We start from the raw sequence: 16,579 nt of genomic DNA, 5'->3' as shown, positions 1-16,579 counted from the left end.
TGTAAAAAGTGTATTCACACACCTCCTTCACATTCGTGTAAGAACCCTCAAGACATAATTTCCTGATTCTTTTTTTAGTTAAATTAAGTAGTTTATTTATTCACTTAATGTTGCATTCCCATAGCATCACCGTATATCTTGAAATAATATGATATGATCATGTTATAATGTGAACAAGTAATTACGTGAAACTTGAAAGTTTCCAAGATGATGCTTCAATCAACCCCAGTAAGTATTGTCTATTAAGCCATCTATACATCTGTGTACACACCACCCACTGTTTCACTCACCTAGGCATGATAAAAAAAAAACATCAGTTCTGCCCGGCAGACTACACAACGTAAGTAGACAGCCTAAGATGATGATTCTTACCGGATAGAGATACAGATTTCCACCATGACCTCAAGCATGTGTGGAGACTTTTATCAACTTCTTTCCTATCAACTAGTATTCATTGGTACATAGTCTCTTCCCCATAATAGTACATAGTGTTACCTAAAGTCTCCTGTGAATTGTAGCTTGAATGTTATTCCTTATTTTGTAAGTCACTTTGGATAAGATAATCTGCTGACTGAATAAAACCTTTTGAAAACACAAAACGTTGTTTTGGTACAGCTTCAGTGTCCTTTTGCTTAAAGCCTGCCATGCCTTGTTTGATGGCCAACTACAAAACATATTTCTCTGTTCTCATTGTTTTGTTTGCATTTTTTTATTTATTGTACTGTATCATAATATCTTTTAAAAATGGAGCGGTTCAGACATGTTTACCCAAATGGACCAATCAAAACCATTCACAAGCAGAACACAGCATTTGTAGTGGTTGTTTATTTGTTCTAAAAGTACAGCATACACCATCACATCTCAACTATTTGACAACGATCAAGTGTAGATTATTACTTTACTTGAATAAAATATTACAATAGATTCTCTAATATAAAATACCCTGTTATTCTCTGTCACAACAAATCATGAGTTTATCTTGGACATCAGGATGTTTGACCAGTAGAGGGCACACGTGCCTAACAGGCATTTTTAAACGAAAGCTGATGACATTTTCATAGCACTACAGCTGAAAGGTAATAAAAATGCAATTGTTTCAGGTGTGAAATATTGACATTAGAAGATCAATAACAAGGCAAATAAATAAATAAATACAGATGTAAATAAATAAAAAATATCTTAATTTATGTATGATAATTTTTACAACACAAAAAAATAAGTTTCAATTGCTTGCCAATTGAGATCAATAATATAATAAGCCAAAATAAGCATATGTGTGCCTTGTTTTTAACAGTCCGTCTGAGAAAGTACATGGTAACAGCTATTTTTGAACATTATATAACACTGGTTTAGCAACACGTTTTTGGATATGCAGCAGTCTAGATGGGAGTGCTTCAGTTGATCTGCATATGAAAGTCCAGACAGATTTACTGAAAAACAAAATACCATTTTCAGTCAATGCAGCTAATGCTGACGTTCACAATCAGATACAGAATATCACAATTAATTATAGCCAAATCATACTGCAGCTGGATGCATGGACAATGGCAAATCAAAATCACTTGATCCAAATTAAAGAGAAACAAATGAGAAAGATCTCTTTTGCATATCATGTTCATTTCACCTGATATTGTTGAGCATTGTTTTGAAGATGCTTATCATTACACTTGGCTCATGGTTTTCCAGCTGTCAGGATTAGTCATAAACTAATTAGTAGTGTAAAAAGTGTAAGTGTACAAAATATCACCTTGTGGTCTTGAAGAGGTTAGAGAAGGTAAGAAGGGAAGGTGGGACTCACTGTAGGCTATGAGCACGAGGAGAACATGCAAAAACATGCTAAGGGTTCTGTACAGTGATTTGGAACCATCTTTACCCCTGTGAGATGTGGCGACCTGCCTTTGCAGTCAAGTTATACCTGTTTTGGTAGAAACGCTTAAATCACAAATAAATATAATTCCATGAACAAGCGTAAGCGTATAAGTGATAATTGCTCTGCATGCTGGATGGAACGATGTCACTCAAAAAATACAAATCTCTGTGCTGCGTGAGTGTATTTTTGGCCATGGGTTTCACACTCTGTGCTGCGTGAGTGTATTTTTGGCCATGGGTTTCACAGCTAGTTCTCTCCATTACAGCTGGAAGCAAATGCAACTGCTCAACTCAAAGTGTGTGTCTGCAAAAAAGAGATATACAGTCTAAAAATACATATATAATTTGTTCACAAAGACATTTTTTGTTATAAGATAAATGTTTTTTTTTTAATACAATACATAAGCCATTTGTGAACGTCCTTTTTTGTTTTTCCAACTAACCCTGCAAGTCCGACCTACCACATGTAAGTCTTTGAAGTGTCGATCTGTGAGTTCTGTGAGTCGACTGATCCCTCTTTCTCTTTCTCAGTCTCGTTTTCCCACAGGTTGATTAGAGGGGGGTAGAGCTCGTTCAGAGGAATGGACGTGGCATGCTGCATGTACTTCTTTAGAGAGTGGTGGCAGGACTTTTGCTTCATGCGTCGCCCCATGTAGAAGACCAGCAGGGCCATTATGCAGATAGCGAACATGGACCCCATGACAGCTGCCAAGGCAACGTTGGTCGGCTGGGCAACCATCTCCACGGCGAAGCTGGCCTCCTTGGTGGTGATGTTGAGGCAGGAGTGCTGCGTCTGCAGCTCGGTGGCCGCCATGGTCAGACACACGGTGTACTGGGTCGAGGGCAGCAGGTGAGTGAGGTTGTACTCCTGGACGTCCACGGGGACCTTGGTGGAGTAGCTGATGTGCGGGTTGTCGATCTTCATGGTGGCGCTGACCCACTTAGGCTGGGTGACCTCGTGGCCGGGATGGGACGCGGGGGCGTTCAGCTTCCACTCTAACACCACCGACTGGGCGTGAATGATCTTGGCCAGCACGACCAGAGCTCCCGTGGCGTTCCTGAAGGCCGGACCACCGAAGCTGCGCCGGCCGCTGCCGCCCTCACTCCTTTCCACGAACACCATGATGCTCCGTGTGTCCGCTCCCTCAGCGTTCCACGCCACACAGGTGTAGAGACCGGCGTCCTCGGGCTCGACGTGGAGGATCTCCAAAGCACCTTGATCCTGGAGCCGGTGCTTCTTGGCACTGCTGCCATTAATCATCTGTGATGCGATGACCTCGGAGGTCACCTTGTCCCCTGTGGGGGTCACCCAATAGAACTGAGGCGCAGGGTCAGCAAAAGCCCAGCACTCTAAGGTCAAAGGTTGACCAGCTGACACATTGAGCTGGGGAGGGAAGGTGTGGAGGGAGATCTGAGGGAGGCAGGTGTTGCTAACCACATTCCAATTGGTTGTGACCACCTCCTGGAGTGAACGTCCAATCAGATGAGAAGGGTAGGCACACAGAGTGATTTGGGATTCTAGCAGTTTGAGTGTGGATTGATTTCCCAGGACCGGTCCCCAGTTCGACAGACAGTCACACCTGAGTGGGTTACTGTGAAGGCTGACTTCATCCAGGTTGGGGAAAGAGCCTAAAATCTCATGAGGCAACAGGCTAATGTCATTGTTGTGGATCAGTAAAGTGCGAAGTCCATCCACATCCAAGAAAGCACCGCGGTCTATGTAGGACAAGTGCGGGTTGTTGTAGAGCTCTAGTTTGGCCATCTCCGGAAGGTTTGCGAAAGCTCCCTTCTCAACAGCGATCAACTCCTCCATGTTGTTGAGGCTCAGCTCCTCCAAGTGGGGGAAGTCTCGGAAGTCTCCTTCCTGCACCCGAGTGATGGGGTTCTTGTTGAGGTCCAAGAACTTGAGATTCGGAAGAACGCGCAAAGCGTCCTTTGGTACTGCCGTTAACTTGTTATCGAAAAAGGAGAGACTCTCGAGGTATTCCAACCCTTGGAACGCCCCCGCTGGAACATCCATCAGCCCCATGCCAGCCAGAACCAAGCTGTGCAGCTTGGACAGTGGATAGAAACTCATATCCTGCAACCCCAGGATTGGGTTTTCTCCAATCATCAGGATCTCCAGGTTGGGAAGCGACTCAAACCACTGGCTATCAATAGCTACCAGCTTATTGGAGTTGAGGTGAAGACGCAGAAGGTTCACCAGGCCTGAGAAGGCTTTAGGGCCGATGGAGGATATCTGATTGTGATTCACGTACAGCTCCTCCAAATTCACCAGTTCCTTGAGGCCGTAATCCGGAAGCTCTTTCAGCTGGTTCTCCTCCAGGTAGAGTGTGACGAGCTGTGTCAGCGGTGTCAGGCCGATGTCTTTGATGCGGCTGAAGTGGTTCTGGGAGAGGTCCAGCTCGGTGAGATTGACCAGCCGCTGCAGCTCCTGTGTCACGGCGGAAATGTTGTTGCTCTGGAGGAGCAGCACTTGAGTGTCTCTCGAAATATTCCACGGGACATGGCTCAGATGGAGCTCGTTGCAGTCCACTGTCTTGGCCTGGTGGTACACAGACTGTGGCGTGTACCAGGGACGGGTTTCACACACGCACTGCGGCGGGCAGGAGGACCCCACCAGGGAGCAGTGAGTCATTGCAAGCAGGAGCCATGCGCAGAGTGAAGAACGGATGCCAGTTCTCTTCATGCTGAACCTCTTTAAAACTGTTTCAAGCGATGGCTTAGTCTTCACAGATGGCAAGGTGACCTAAGATGGGAGGGCGTGAAAGCGGCTCTGTCATCCAGTTCTGTTAGAAAACAAAAACAAAAACAACAACTAGATTATCGTTATTGTTGCACAATAACAAACAATAACTAACATTGTCAATACATCTGTGCTCGCTTCATTCATTCACTTAATAATCTCAAATTCTCATCTTCTTATTTTATCAACAAATGTTTCTAAATCTTTTATCTTGTGCAAAATATATTTTAATCACATGAATATGCTTTGGATCATGTTCTCTCAAATGCAAATGCTCCTGTCAACAGGAACATGAAAGACAATTCTGATCAAAGAGGCTGGCTTTTGGTGTTGTCTGTCTCCTTCGCACCTAGAGAACTGCATGATCTCATATAACCATTCTGTCTTATAGTCCCCCAGGGGCCTGTAAGTACAAAGGTGAGAAAACTGCAGACACCAGTTCTGTTAAAAAAGAAGAAGAAAAGAATGGCCTCTGTAAGAGTGCCACATACTGGTGTAACATACCGTACAGAAGAAATACAAACCCTCAGTGAGTGAAGAGCAGTGAGCTAGTTTCATTCATAGCATATGTGTGAAGGAAGACTTGATCATTTGTTCTATAAAAAAACTCTTTCCCTCAGTCCCATGTCAACATGAAACCTGTCTGGTGTGGTGTCTCTAGGAGCTAAGAGGCAAATATTAGCATTAGCTTGCAGCTACTGCCACTCTACACTAATGAGCCAAATGTTACTGGCAGGGTGTAAAAAGACAGTGGGAGGCTGGTAGCACTTAAAAGGTGTTGCGGCTATTGGAAAGATTTTTTTCCCCGACCGCTCATTTCATAAAGTGGGCACATGGGTCACGACTATGAATTCATCACATCTGAAAAAAAACAGACAAGACAAGGGGGAGGAGGGGTGGCAAAAACAACTTGACAGCTTATTTCAGCAATTGAGTGATGCTGGCGTGTTTAAAGGAAACAGTGGGCAGATGTTTATATGGTTTAAGCTGCCATCCTCACTCATTATGACCATGTACCAATTACATCACCACAAAAGAAGATTTCACATTTGGCAAAGTGCCTGATGTGGACAATAAATCCCCCCTGAGCCTTTCGGGACACTTAGAGAGAAGCTGCCATGATGCAATCACAAGTAACGGCGTCTTCTTTTTCTGCAAAAGAGTGCGGGACACTTAGGAGTGCCCAGGTAGACAACACAGGGGATGTTTTTTTGGATAATGCTCTCAGACATCCTCCTATCTAAGCCCTTTAAACTGTAACTAATTCATGAGCCCCTTGTTGCCCACCAAGTGCTGCTGACGTGAGTGTGCGTGTGTGTGTGTATATTAAACAACGAGTCTGCTGCTGAAGTATTTGGTCATTACAGAGGTCACAGGCAGAGGGAGGGGGAGGAGGGCGAGTGCAGGACCTCTCCCTAATCAATCCTCTTTCCCAGAAGACCTTGTGCTGTCAATGGGGTTGCCAAAGACAACGCCACGCCAGCACATGCTCTGTCTCCATCAGCTATTGGCGTGGTGGGGGGTGAGAGCGGAGGATGGCGAATCAAAAAGAACTTGCAGCGATGCGTCTGACTGCAGAGTCTCCCCGGCTTTTAATCTGTTCAGCCTGTGGAAACGCTCGCATGACAGCCTAGTTTGAAATCCTCTGAACAAAGTCGGGTACATGGACACACTTGTGAACACACGCACACACGCACACTCGCGCACACACACACTCACACACACGCTTACATACATAACACGCAGTGCCTGATGACATACATGGGCCTTACAGAATGAAACAAAAAATTAAAATGTGGAGAAAAAAATATTCAAAAACAAGACCGGGAATAATTAGCCCGGATTCCTCTCAACCAAGGCACACAAATTGACTCTCACGAGACCTGCATCAGGGAGAAAGAGGGAGGAGAGGAGAGGAGAGAGAGAGAGAGAAAGAGAGAGAGAGAGAGATGAGCAGCAGTGTCAATGTGATGGAGAGCAGAGCATGCTTCAGCTCAGCTTTAAAGAGGACTGCCCAGGACCCCACAGCACGGGAACCATCCTGAACCCGTAGCCCCTCCGCATCCCTGGCTGTCTCTGCCTGGGACCGCGTCCTCTCCCCACTGCAGCTCACAGAGACGCAAGCCAGGAGGAGAGAGGCTTAATGGCTCCTAATGAGCGCCTGTGCTGGGAGCTGAGCAGAGAGGAGATTCCTGCACCTGTCCAACCCCCACTCTCTCACTCGCTCGTCCCTCCCCTCCCCTCCCTTCTCCTCTCCTCTCCTCTCCTCTCCTTCCCTCGTAAGCAGCCGCTACAAGACCCTTCACCACAGATGGGAGGCAGCTTCCCAGAACGAGACAAAAGCGTAACCTCCCCGGTTAGTAATACCCCCCTAGAGGGAGAGGACCAGAACGTCCAAGGAAGCGGCACGACACAGTGGATGGCAGAGAGACTGCCCCGCCCCACAGCCGACAGTGGCGGCTAATCAGCTAAGACCTCCCACTATACCACCAACAACCCTACCCCATGCTCTCCAGCAACCCCCCCCCCCCCTCTCCCTTACCTCCCTCTCCTCCCTCCCCGTCTGTCCGGGATGTGGATGTGTGACAGTCCCCACCACGCCTGTCTGATCGCATTAGCGCACGCGGTCCCGCTCAGGACGCTAACCCCCGCAGACCCCTCTGAGGACGGCAGGAAATGGGGCCACCTTGCCTGATGCCATGGCAACCTGACAGGAAGTGGGGAAAAAAGGAAAGCAGCCCCCGGGGTGAAGGGGGGCGGGGGAGAGAGGGTGTGGGGCGGGGATGTGTGTGCGTGTGTGTGTGAGTGTGAGTGTGGGGCTGGGGTAGAGGGGGCTTTCACAGACTTGGGTCTCAGTGAGACTGTTCGCTACGCTCGCTCAAACACGGAGACAGTGATGGGAATGGGGAAGGGCGTAGTACATTTGGAATTCATGACAGAACCGAAAATGGGATTTGCTGTGAAACAAATGCTGTCTAATGCAAGATGCTTATGAAAGAATGAGCAATAGACAATATAAAAATAATGTGATGCTAATTTAAATGGGATGCCAACTCAACGGGATGTCTGCGCATTGTTAATTAACAACAGAGGCTTAAATACCAGGTTACTACATGTAATTGTGTAAAATGTATCAAATTAAATGCAGCCACAAGCTCTTGTGGTATATAGGCCTAATGCATTTACTTAGATAGCTATAGAGAGTGTTGACTGGCAGGTGTGATAGCCATCTAAAAATAAATTGATCAAGCTGTCATGTATTTTCATGCTTCTGTCAACCAATTGTTTTGTCTTTGATACAGAGCAAGAGTCCATGGCCTTCAACACTTCACTTAAGCTTACTCTAAGACAAATCGGTTGAACACATCAACAAGGCATCAGAGAACATCTGTTCCCTTCTGTGAAGTCTCCCAGTGTCTTTGTGGGAATTCCAACTCCAATGCCTGTTATTCTCAAATAACCCCACCAACAAAAAGAAGCAAGGCCTTTATGATATGATGAGAATGATAATCTTCTTGAGAGCCTTGAATTACCGAGGAAAGAAAAATGAGAGTGAGAGTCGGATCTGTTAAATACAATTCTATTTTTACAAATAAACATGGAGTAGCCTTGAACCGTTTCCAGCACAGAACTAAGCCAGATGTTTGCAGGCGATGTGCATCTTTAATGTTGAATTCCCCTCACTGACTGGGCAAAATGCTTTTCCAAGGCACGCCTTTTAATTTAAGCAAGATTACCAAGCCAGATGTTGACACGACCATTGTGAAGTTCACAAAACTAGCTCTATACCTTCAAGCTGTCACGCTTGAGTCTCTTGCCAACTACATAAGAACTAGGACCACTGAGCAGAACTAACACGCCAGGAGCTCGTTGCTACGGCCTTCAATTCAACAAATGAATGTAACCAAGACAACAAATAAAAAGCCGCAATAGAAAGTACTTATAGACCCATGCCACTGACAACCTCAATACCAGTAGTTAAAAAAAAACAACAACACAATGCTTATCCAACTGAATGATTTATTGAGACTTGCGGAGAGATTGTGCTAAAGACCTCTGCCCACTCACGCATGGGAACTGTATTGATTACACTCTCATCAGTCCTCTGTAAAATGGTGCTTCCTTCCTTTACGCTGGGCTTTGCTGCATCTGCCCACATTTGCAAACGTATTGGATGTGATGAAAAATTCATGGCTGACTTATTAATTATTGAGAGTACTGCAGGCAGGTCTTTAATTTTCATCCCTGGCTTTTTGTACGGAGCGCACAAACCAGCTGTTAATTGGCGTGAAAGAGAGGTAGTGGCTGGGGCTTCACGGTTTATCAACACCCCCACTGATAGATGCAACTGCGTTCCCATGACAGGAGCTTCCTTATTTAGCCATCTCGATACTTCAACTGATGCAAAACAAAGTCGACCATAGGTCACGCAACCCTTGACTGGCATCTTTAGTTAAACCGGAATACTGAAATTGTGCAAATGCTCTTTTCTTCCTTTTGGGCATTTTGTTCTGTTAGCAAGAGGCCAAATAAAGTATCCCAAAGCACGTCATCACTTGTTATTGCTGGATGTCGATGTAAAATTATGATCTGATCGGGTCTTCTCTAAAGATGTATCAGCTGTTGCATTAGACTCTTGATGCAAAATAAAAAAAAAACAGCAGCACACCAGTACACCAAGATGCTGCGGGGTCAGTACAAAGTGCACTCTCGCCCTGCCAGATAGGAGCCGCTGTATTTGCAGCCAGCACATGAGCAGAGAGCGAGAGTGCTTTTAGAAGCTGCTCCAAATGGACACAGGGACCGAGTGTCTTAAGAGAAATGCCAGCGTAAGCATCTTTCCAAAACACTTAAAATTCAGTTCTTGACTTATTTTACTCTTTACTCTAAATGCAAAGTGAACTGCCTTCCAGCCATCTAATGCACGGCTGCACATCAGATAAAATATGAATGATCACAGTTTAAGCCTCCACATTTATGAACAATATTATGTTCTTAATTAATACATTTGACTTCCACAATCATTTACTTTCATCTGGGCTTCAGTTCAAAATGCCCCACGTATCAGTAACTGCACAATTTGAACTGAGATATCATGCCAGGTACAAAACTGTCTAACTGACTACAAAATCATATTAACAAATTCTCCAAATCTCTCCTTACATTTAAGGTATTAATTCAACAAAGTTGTTGGAAAAAGTAACTTCATGTAATGACTTTGCTGCCTGTGGCTGATAATACAGTTCTGTTGTTTGGATTTCTCCTTCTCATTCTCCTTCACCTACATTCTCTCGCTCTCTTCCTCTCTCTCTCTCTCCCTCTCTCTCTCCCTCTCTCTCTCCCTTTCTTGTGAATACTTCCCATCCCTATCTGTTGGATCTTCACACTCCCTCCTTCTGTTTTATGCTCTGAGAAAGAGAAGGGGGGGAAGGAAATCAGTTTTGATAAGGTAGATAGGGATGCACTGGGATAGGTAGATAAAGTGCGCTGACACACAGACAAAGAGATGCTGCAGATAGCTCGAATTAAAGAGCATCACTCCCGGGAGGGAGAAGTCTGGCTCAAGGACATGCCTCGCCGCTTTCATGTTCATTTGTTCTGGGGACATAAAAGCACTGACGCTCTCAGTCACCTCCCTCTCTCTACTGTAGGGGCGAATCCAATGACGATCACATTTCATTTAAAGCAATAATCAATTACACCAAATGCATAAACCATTAGTGTGCACAACATGGATTATGAAGTATGATAGGATATGTGTATGTGTCCTGCGTAAAACTTGGTGGTGTTTAATTGCTTCTGTACAAAGAGATACTCTGAATCCTGGCTAACAGGACACTGAGCATCTGACTGAACTCTGACTGTATGTTTGCGCATCCAGCACTGTAATTTTCTTATTCATATGGTTGTGAATACTTTCTTGTTTGCTAAAAGTAACACTTGGAGCTGCAATAAAAGCATGTGTATGAGACCTGACGCACAATTCAATCCAACAACACCGCCCACTGACACTTCAGGCTTTAAATGATTAACTGTGAGAACTTCATTTCAGAGCACTACAGAACACGTGCGCGTGCTCGCACACACACACACACACACACACACGCACACACGCACACACGCGCACACACACACACACACACACACACACACACACACACACACACACACACACACACACACACACACACACACACACACACACACACACACACACACACACACACGCACGCACACACGGGGTACTCCATCAAGCAAAGCCCTCTACAGTTTTGTTTTTGAGGCAAAGTGCAGAGGATGCCCTAACCTTCCAGCACTCCAGCTGGTGAGAGAGTATACATGTAGGGAGGGCGTGCACTTGGAGGGCTTGTTATAGTGGTGAATCATCGCACTGTGTGCACTCACCGAGCTAAGCAGCATTAACATTTCAGCAATGTCAGTCCTCTGCAACACTCACTCCCTCAAATTATCAGGGCGAAAATAGGCTTCAAGAGTCTCCACTTCTTACCTAAGTGCAGCTCTTCGTGACTAAAAACATTCATGCCAAAGCCATCTCTATACAACCATTATACCTCTGGCAGTAGCACCAGGTACAGTTAACAGTTAAGTGGCATAAGGTTGATTACAATAGGTCATAAGAAACTATGGTCTGTCCACCTACATCTGTACTTCAATCTTCTTCTTAGTTACTCGCATCATGGACAAAAATATGATATCAAAATGCGAGGTGAAGAGGCACACAATAGTGTGAGAAAAGTTTACATCCCAAATGGAAGTTGAGCTCTTTGAAGTGTCAAGTGTCAAACTGTAAGTAAGCAGCTATCGTAATCAACATCTCTGTTATACATCCATGGCAGTTGAGAAACACACAGATTGTGTGATAGGCTACAGACACAGTGCACACACACACACACACACACACACACACACACACACACACACACACGCACACACGCACACACACAGGTGCATCACTCCTGTTCGTGACAGTGAAATGAGGTGGCCATTAGCGTTTTATAAAAATGAGACCAAAATAGGGAGCCTTGTGCCAGGACACACATCTGGTGGGATGTGCCTGTATCAAGGTCCTGTCATTAGAGAGGTGCATGACAGTGAGAGAGAGGGAGAGAGAGAGAGTGTGTGTGTGTGTGTGTGTGTGTGTGTGTGTGTGTGTGTGTGTGTGTCTGTGTGTGTGTGTGTGTGTGTGTGTGTGTGTGTGTGCGTCTGTGCATGTGTGCATGCGTGTGTGTGTGTGTGTGTGTGTGCTTGTGTGTATGTGCTTTTGTGTGTGTGTGTGTGTGTGTGTGTGTGTGTGTGTGTGTGTGTGTGTGTGTGTGTGATGGAGCGTTTCTGAGCGCCCCTATGCAGATGGCAAGCAGCTACAAAGGGAGGGAAAAAAAGATGGAGGGTGGTAGGCGGCAGTTTGTTTTTGTACTTTTACTGTCATCTCCAGCAACCCCCACAGAGATAGTTGTAGCAGGAGCGCTCGGCTCCCTGGTTGCTGTGGGAGCCGCAGATCTATTGTGAGTTCTGGCGGTGGCGTAGCTGTCAATGAGATAGCTCGAGATTGGTAACAACAACATTTCCACCAGGTCCTAGCATAACATCTAACAAATGTTGGGGTGTTATACAATGACACGTGAAGAACATGACGCAAATCATTACTTTCACCTGAAAAAGTAGCCTATGATTATCAACTTCTGATGGTGAATGTCCCTGGTAAGTTAAAACTATTTAAGTTGGTGAACCCAACTATGTATCCAATGCAAATTTCATAAAGAGAAACATTTTGTTGACTTATCACCAACAATTTGAATAATTTAATGCAGTTATTAGTGATGATGGTAAACACATGCACGCCAAGACATTTATATCAGGCTACTGAATCTGAATCTAAAAAGGTTTGTTAACATAGTCTGTGGAATGTGAAATATATAGCAACATAAATAGCCTACATAACTGCTATAATTAGAGATAATTATTAGGATAAATGCCAGGGGTGTATTTCATTAACTGTTGTATGACTTGAAAGAGAGGCACAAAAAGAACACAGGCGCTGCACTTGACAGACATCAAACTTGAGATCAAAGTAACCTAACCAAATACCCAGGCGCTCACTGTCATCTGCATGCGCCCACACGAGCGCTGGAGCAGGTCAATCAATGAGGAATCGCTGCAGACAATAGAGAAGATCAAAGTATTGTGCAACTTTTTGCTTCTTCCATTGAAATAAACACTGAGAGATTGACAGTGGATCAGAATTAAAATGTCCATTAAAATGCTCGAAGTAACGCCCTTACCTCCGGCAAATGCAGGCGGAGTCCAATTGAGGAGATTCCTTGGTCCTCCTTCGCTTGGAAATCCTCAGTGCGGACTAATTTGCCAGTGGTGGCATATCCTTTTGTTGATGGAAAATCGCTTGAAGCATGCATGTGTAGGCTCCCTACCGGACACGATTTTCTGAACCGCAGTCAGGGGGTACAAGATCTGACTCCGGGTCCGCTCACTGATGTAGGCTACCTACCTCAACCTGTCCTGTGTGTGGTTCCCACTGTATTTGAAGCAGACTGCGCGCCTGAATGTACACTCCTCTCACTCCCGCTCATCACTATGTCGTTGACCAATAACATCCCCAGGACCCTGATCTTCTCCAGTAGAATTCGACGTGTTATTGAAGTTGAACCAATAGCATCGCCAGGTCGCTGTTCTTAACCAATGAGATATAAAAAATCTTATCAGTCTATCCCGTTGGAATGATGTAATGGTCTAGTTTTTCGTCTTGTTATTAGGGTTTACCGTTCCTGCTGCAGTGTGGGAATTAAAAATGTTGTCAAGCGATGATGTCAGCTACGCAGCCTAGGCATTCGGTTTCATAAAATGAGTAAGAATATTGTAGGTCAGGATGGGAAATCGGCGATGACTGACACAGTTACTGATATTTAGCCTGCAGCTTTTGCCCTTAGCATCATAGTGATGATATTTGGAATAGCCTACAGTCACAAAAGGCGGGATGGACTGACCTTTAACGCTCAAATATGTGTAAATTCAGCGCTCAGTAAATTAGACCATTGTTGACAAACATTTGTAGCCATAAAACATTACAATTGGTATAGACCCTTATGTATTTTGATATTTCAATTGTGATTGTTGGCTGACATAATTCAATGAGAGCCCTCTTGACCCAATTCCTATCATCACTCTTTGTGTTAAATTGACCCCAAATCTCTGCAAACCACAATCAAAATGTAGCCAAATCCATATAATTTCAAATATAAAGTTTTCAATTAAGGAATAATTAAACCTACCCCACCAATACTAATACAATTAGAAGAAATCATAGGTTGTTCATGAAGTTTCTCAACCATTGACTGAGGGTCAGTTTGTATCAAAATTACAACATGAATGGATTAGAACCATCACATAAAAGACTGAATATAATTCTATTTTTTTTTCTGTAACTGGTTTTATCTCCCAAAGGTGCATGGCCTCTGTTACTGTATTGTGCAAAAGCATTGATCAAAAATGTCCATGACCAATTCATTGCACAAATCCAAGCCACAGACTACACAATTAATGACAGCATTAGTTCTTTTTTACCCCTAATCGTGTGTGTTCCATTTCCTCTAGCAGGGCTTGTCCTACTGCCTGAATCACACTGTACACAGCAATCAAAGACAACAATGGCAATAAATACTGGCCAGTATCTCTGAATTGTGCTTAGCTCCAGACCACCCCCGGTCTCCATCCCACCCGCTATACCCCACTCTGATGTGTGAGACCTGGGCGTGCATCTCAGCACCCTGCCACGCCGAGTGAAAAACAATCACATCCCTTGAAATCCGGGATTACGTTGGATTAGTCAGGCAAATATTAATTCCCCCTCGGGCCCGTACATGGGAGTTTATTGTGCCGGCTGGTGTGCAGGCTTGCCCCTGCGGGAGAGTCACGTTGCAGCTTACATAGAGACACACAAACGTACCCGGCTCTGTCTTAACAACTTCTGAGACAGCAGCCACTGAGCCACTGAGACAGCCATGGTGGAGACATGCTGGGATAGATCTTTGGTGTGTTTTTAAGTGTGTGTGTGTGTGTGTGTGTGTGTGTGTGTGTGTGTGTGTGTGTGTGTGTGTGTGTGTGTGTGTGTGTGTGTGTGTGTGTGTGTGTGTGTGTGTGTGTGTGCGTGTGTGTGCGTGTGTGTGTGTGACAGAGACAGAGAGAGAGAGAAAGAGTGTGTGTTTGTGTGTGTGTGTGGCACTGCCTCCTTGGGAGAAGAGCTTTGTTTACATTTTAATAGAACTGTAGGTGAAACCACACACATGCTCAGAAAACAGACTTTTAGGATAGTCTGACAGCTGTGCAGTCTCCAGTACAAATACACATAAGGGACACATCGAGATGTGCTCAAAGCAAATAACCACACGGCAGCCCTAACACACTCCTCTCCTCATGGCCGTGTGTACAGCACACTATCACTGCAGGATGACATGGCCCAGCATTGTTCTGCTGTCATTGGGCTTGCTCCCTGCCTGGTCGGAGCTATTGATCGTGGCATTATAGCATGCTTCTGCTGAGTCATCAGAGAAGAGCTGGGCTGATGCGCTCATGTTTTTTTTTCTTCCCAAACCAGCGGCCTCCTTTACCGTTACTCAGACCACAACAAGGCGTGTGACTCACTGGACAACTTGTTGGGCAGTGGTGCTTGGCCATGGAACAATAGACTGATTTTATTGGTTTGTTTATGACATTAGCAAGCATTTTAGATTGTGTTAAAGGCCTCTTAGTGACTCAACGACTGTCACAGTGGCTGTGGGATGAGTAGAGATCACTTGTGTATCTTAATGTCTAAAAAATAGTTCAAAGGGTGACGCATCTGAAATCCTGAAAACACTTAACGTAATCAAATAACTCAACAACGAAAAACAAGACCTGTACATTGATTGGCCACCGTTTCCATTAGAAAGATAATCTACATACTGTACATCAGAACAACTGCACAGAAACACAAGAGGGCTGGTCCCTTTACTAACAGGGTTAAGCGAGAGGGATGAATTTCAGTAATTTTGAGCCATCATTGCTTTTTGATGATGAAGCAGTTGGTCGTTTTCACAAATGCATTCAACTTTACCTCAATTATTTGCAACATTATACAATCCAAAATATAGAATCTATCTTACACATTATTCTGTGAATAAATCGATGTTAACAAACTGAAGTGTTATAGCTGCAATACGGGATTTTTATTCAATTTATGTGATTTTATTTAATTTATGTGATATCTAATTCATTTCAATTAAGACTTTTTCTCTTAATAAAAGCAGATCTCGTAGAGTAAAGAGATAAAATATCAGAAGCACAAATAATTCTCACTATCTTTCTATTATGTTTCACTAAAGATGGTGCGCTATTATTATTATTTTTTATTGTAATAAAGGCTTTATGAGAAACATATTATAAAGCATTACCATAAGAGGTATACACTATGGGATTCACGATGACTAAAACTTTCTAGACAATCCAGTAGGGATAAAAAGATGTGTGATGCACATGCAGTATTTATAAGTTCTTTCTTTTTTGTGATTAAACTGAACTCAACTGGCTTATGCACTGTGTCTGGATACTGCTGAGCCATGTTCAGTTCATGACAAAATTGCAATGGACATTTCCCTATATTGAACAAAAAGGAATAACAAAAAAGTTCAAAGAGAAAAATATAAATACGGTATATACTGTACACTGTAAGGCAAAAGGCACCATGGCAGGTAGTGTGAGGTTTTTGATGATATTCAGAGCGAGAGCTGGTGAGCAGAATATCTATATGCACATGTAAATGTGCGGAGTCCCATGCAGCCTGTGGCCGCGCCATGCTCCAATGGCGGTGGGCGCACTGGAGCAGGGCATGCCTGGTTCATTAGCGAAGGACATTGATGAAATAGGTCATTGTAATTCAGTATATGCCAAAGGACA

General features: G+C 44.3%; 1 protein-coding gene across 3 annotated transcripts; it reads right to left on the bottom strand.

Moving 5' to 3' along the window:
• Positions 1-805: 805 nt before the first annotated feature.
• si:ch211-180f4.1 (uncharacterized protein LOC100144405 homolog) lies at positions 806-13,154 on the bottom strand. Of its 3 annotated transcripts, none has more exons than XM_062541413.1 (3): positions 12,916-13,154; positions 2,331-4,658; positions 806-2,173 (listed from the first exon to the last, which is right to left on the bottom strand). In XM_062541413.1, coding segments are annotated over exons 2-3 (2,229 nt in total). In that variant the 5' UTR covers positions 4,559-4,658; positions 12,916-13,154; the 3' UTR covers positions 806-2,172. The 3 variants fall into 3 exon arrangements, 2 of the variants coding, with proteins under 2 accessions (XP_062397397.1, XP_062397395.1); XR_009939850.1 differs by having other exon boundaries at positions 1,419-1,430; positions 1,748-4,658; XM_062541411.1 differs by having other exon boundaries at positions 806-4,658.
• Between the last annotated feature and the right edge of the window lie 3,425 nt (positions 13,155-16,579).

This window comes from Sardina pilchardus, chromosome 7, assembly GCF_963854185.1.
Source record: "Sardina pilchardus chromosome 7, fSarPil1.1, whole genome shotgun sequence".
Lineage (NCBI taxonomy): Eukaryota > Metazoa > Chordata > Actinopteri > Clupeiformes > Clupeidae > Sardina > Sardina pilchardus.
The sequence above is the reverse complement of the archived record's forward strand: the minus strand, read 5'-3'. Positions and strand labels throughout refer to the sequence as shown.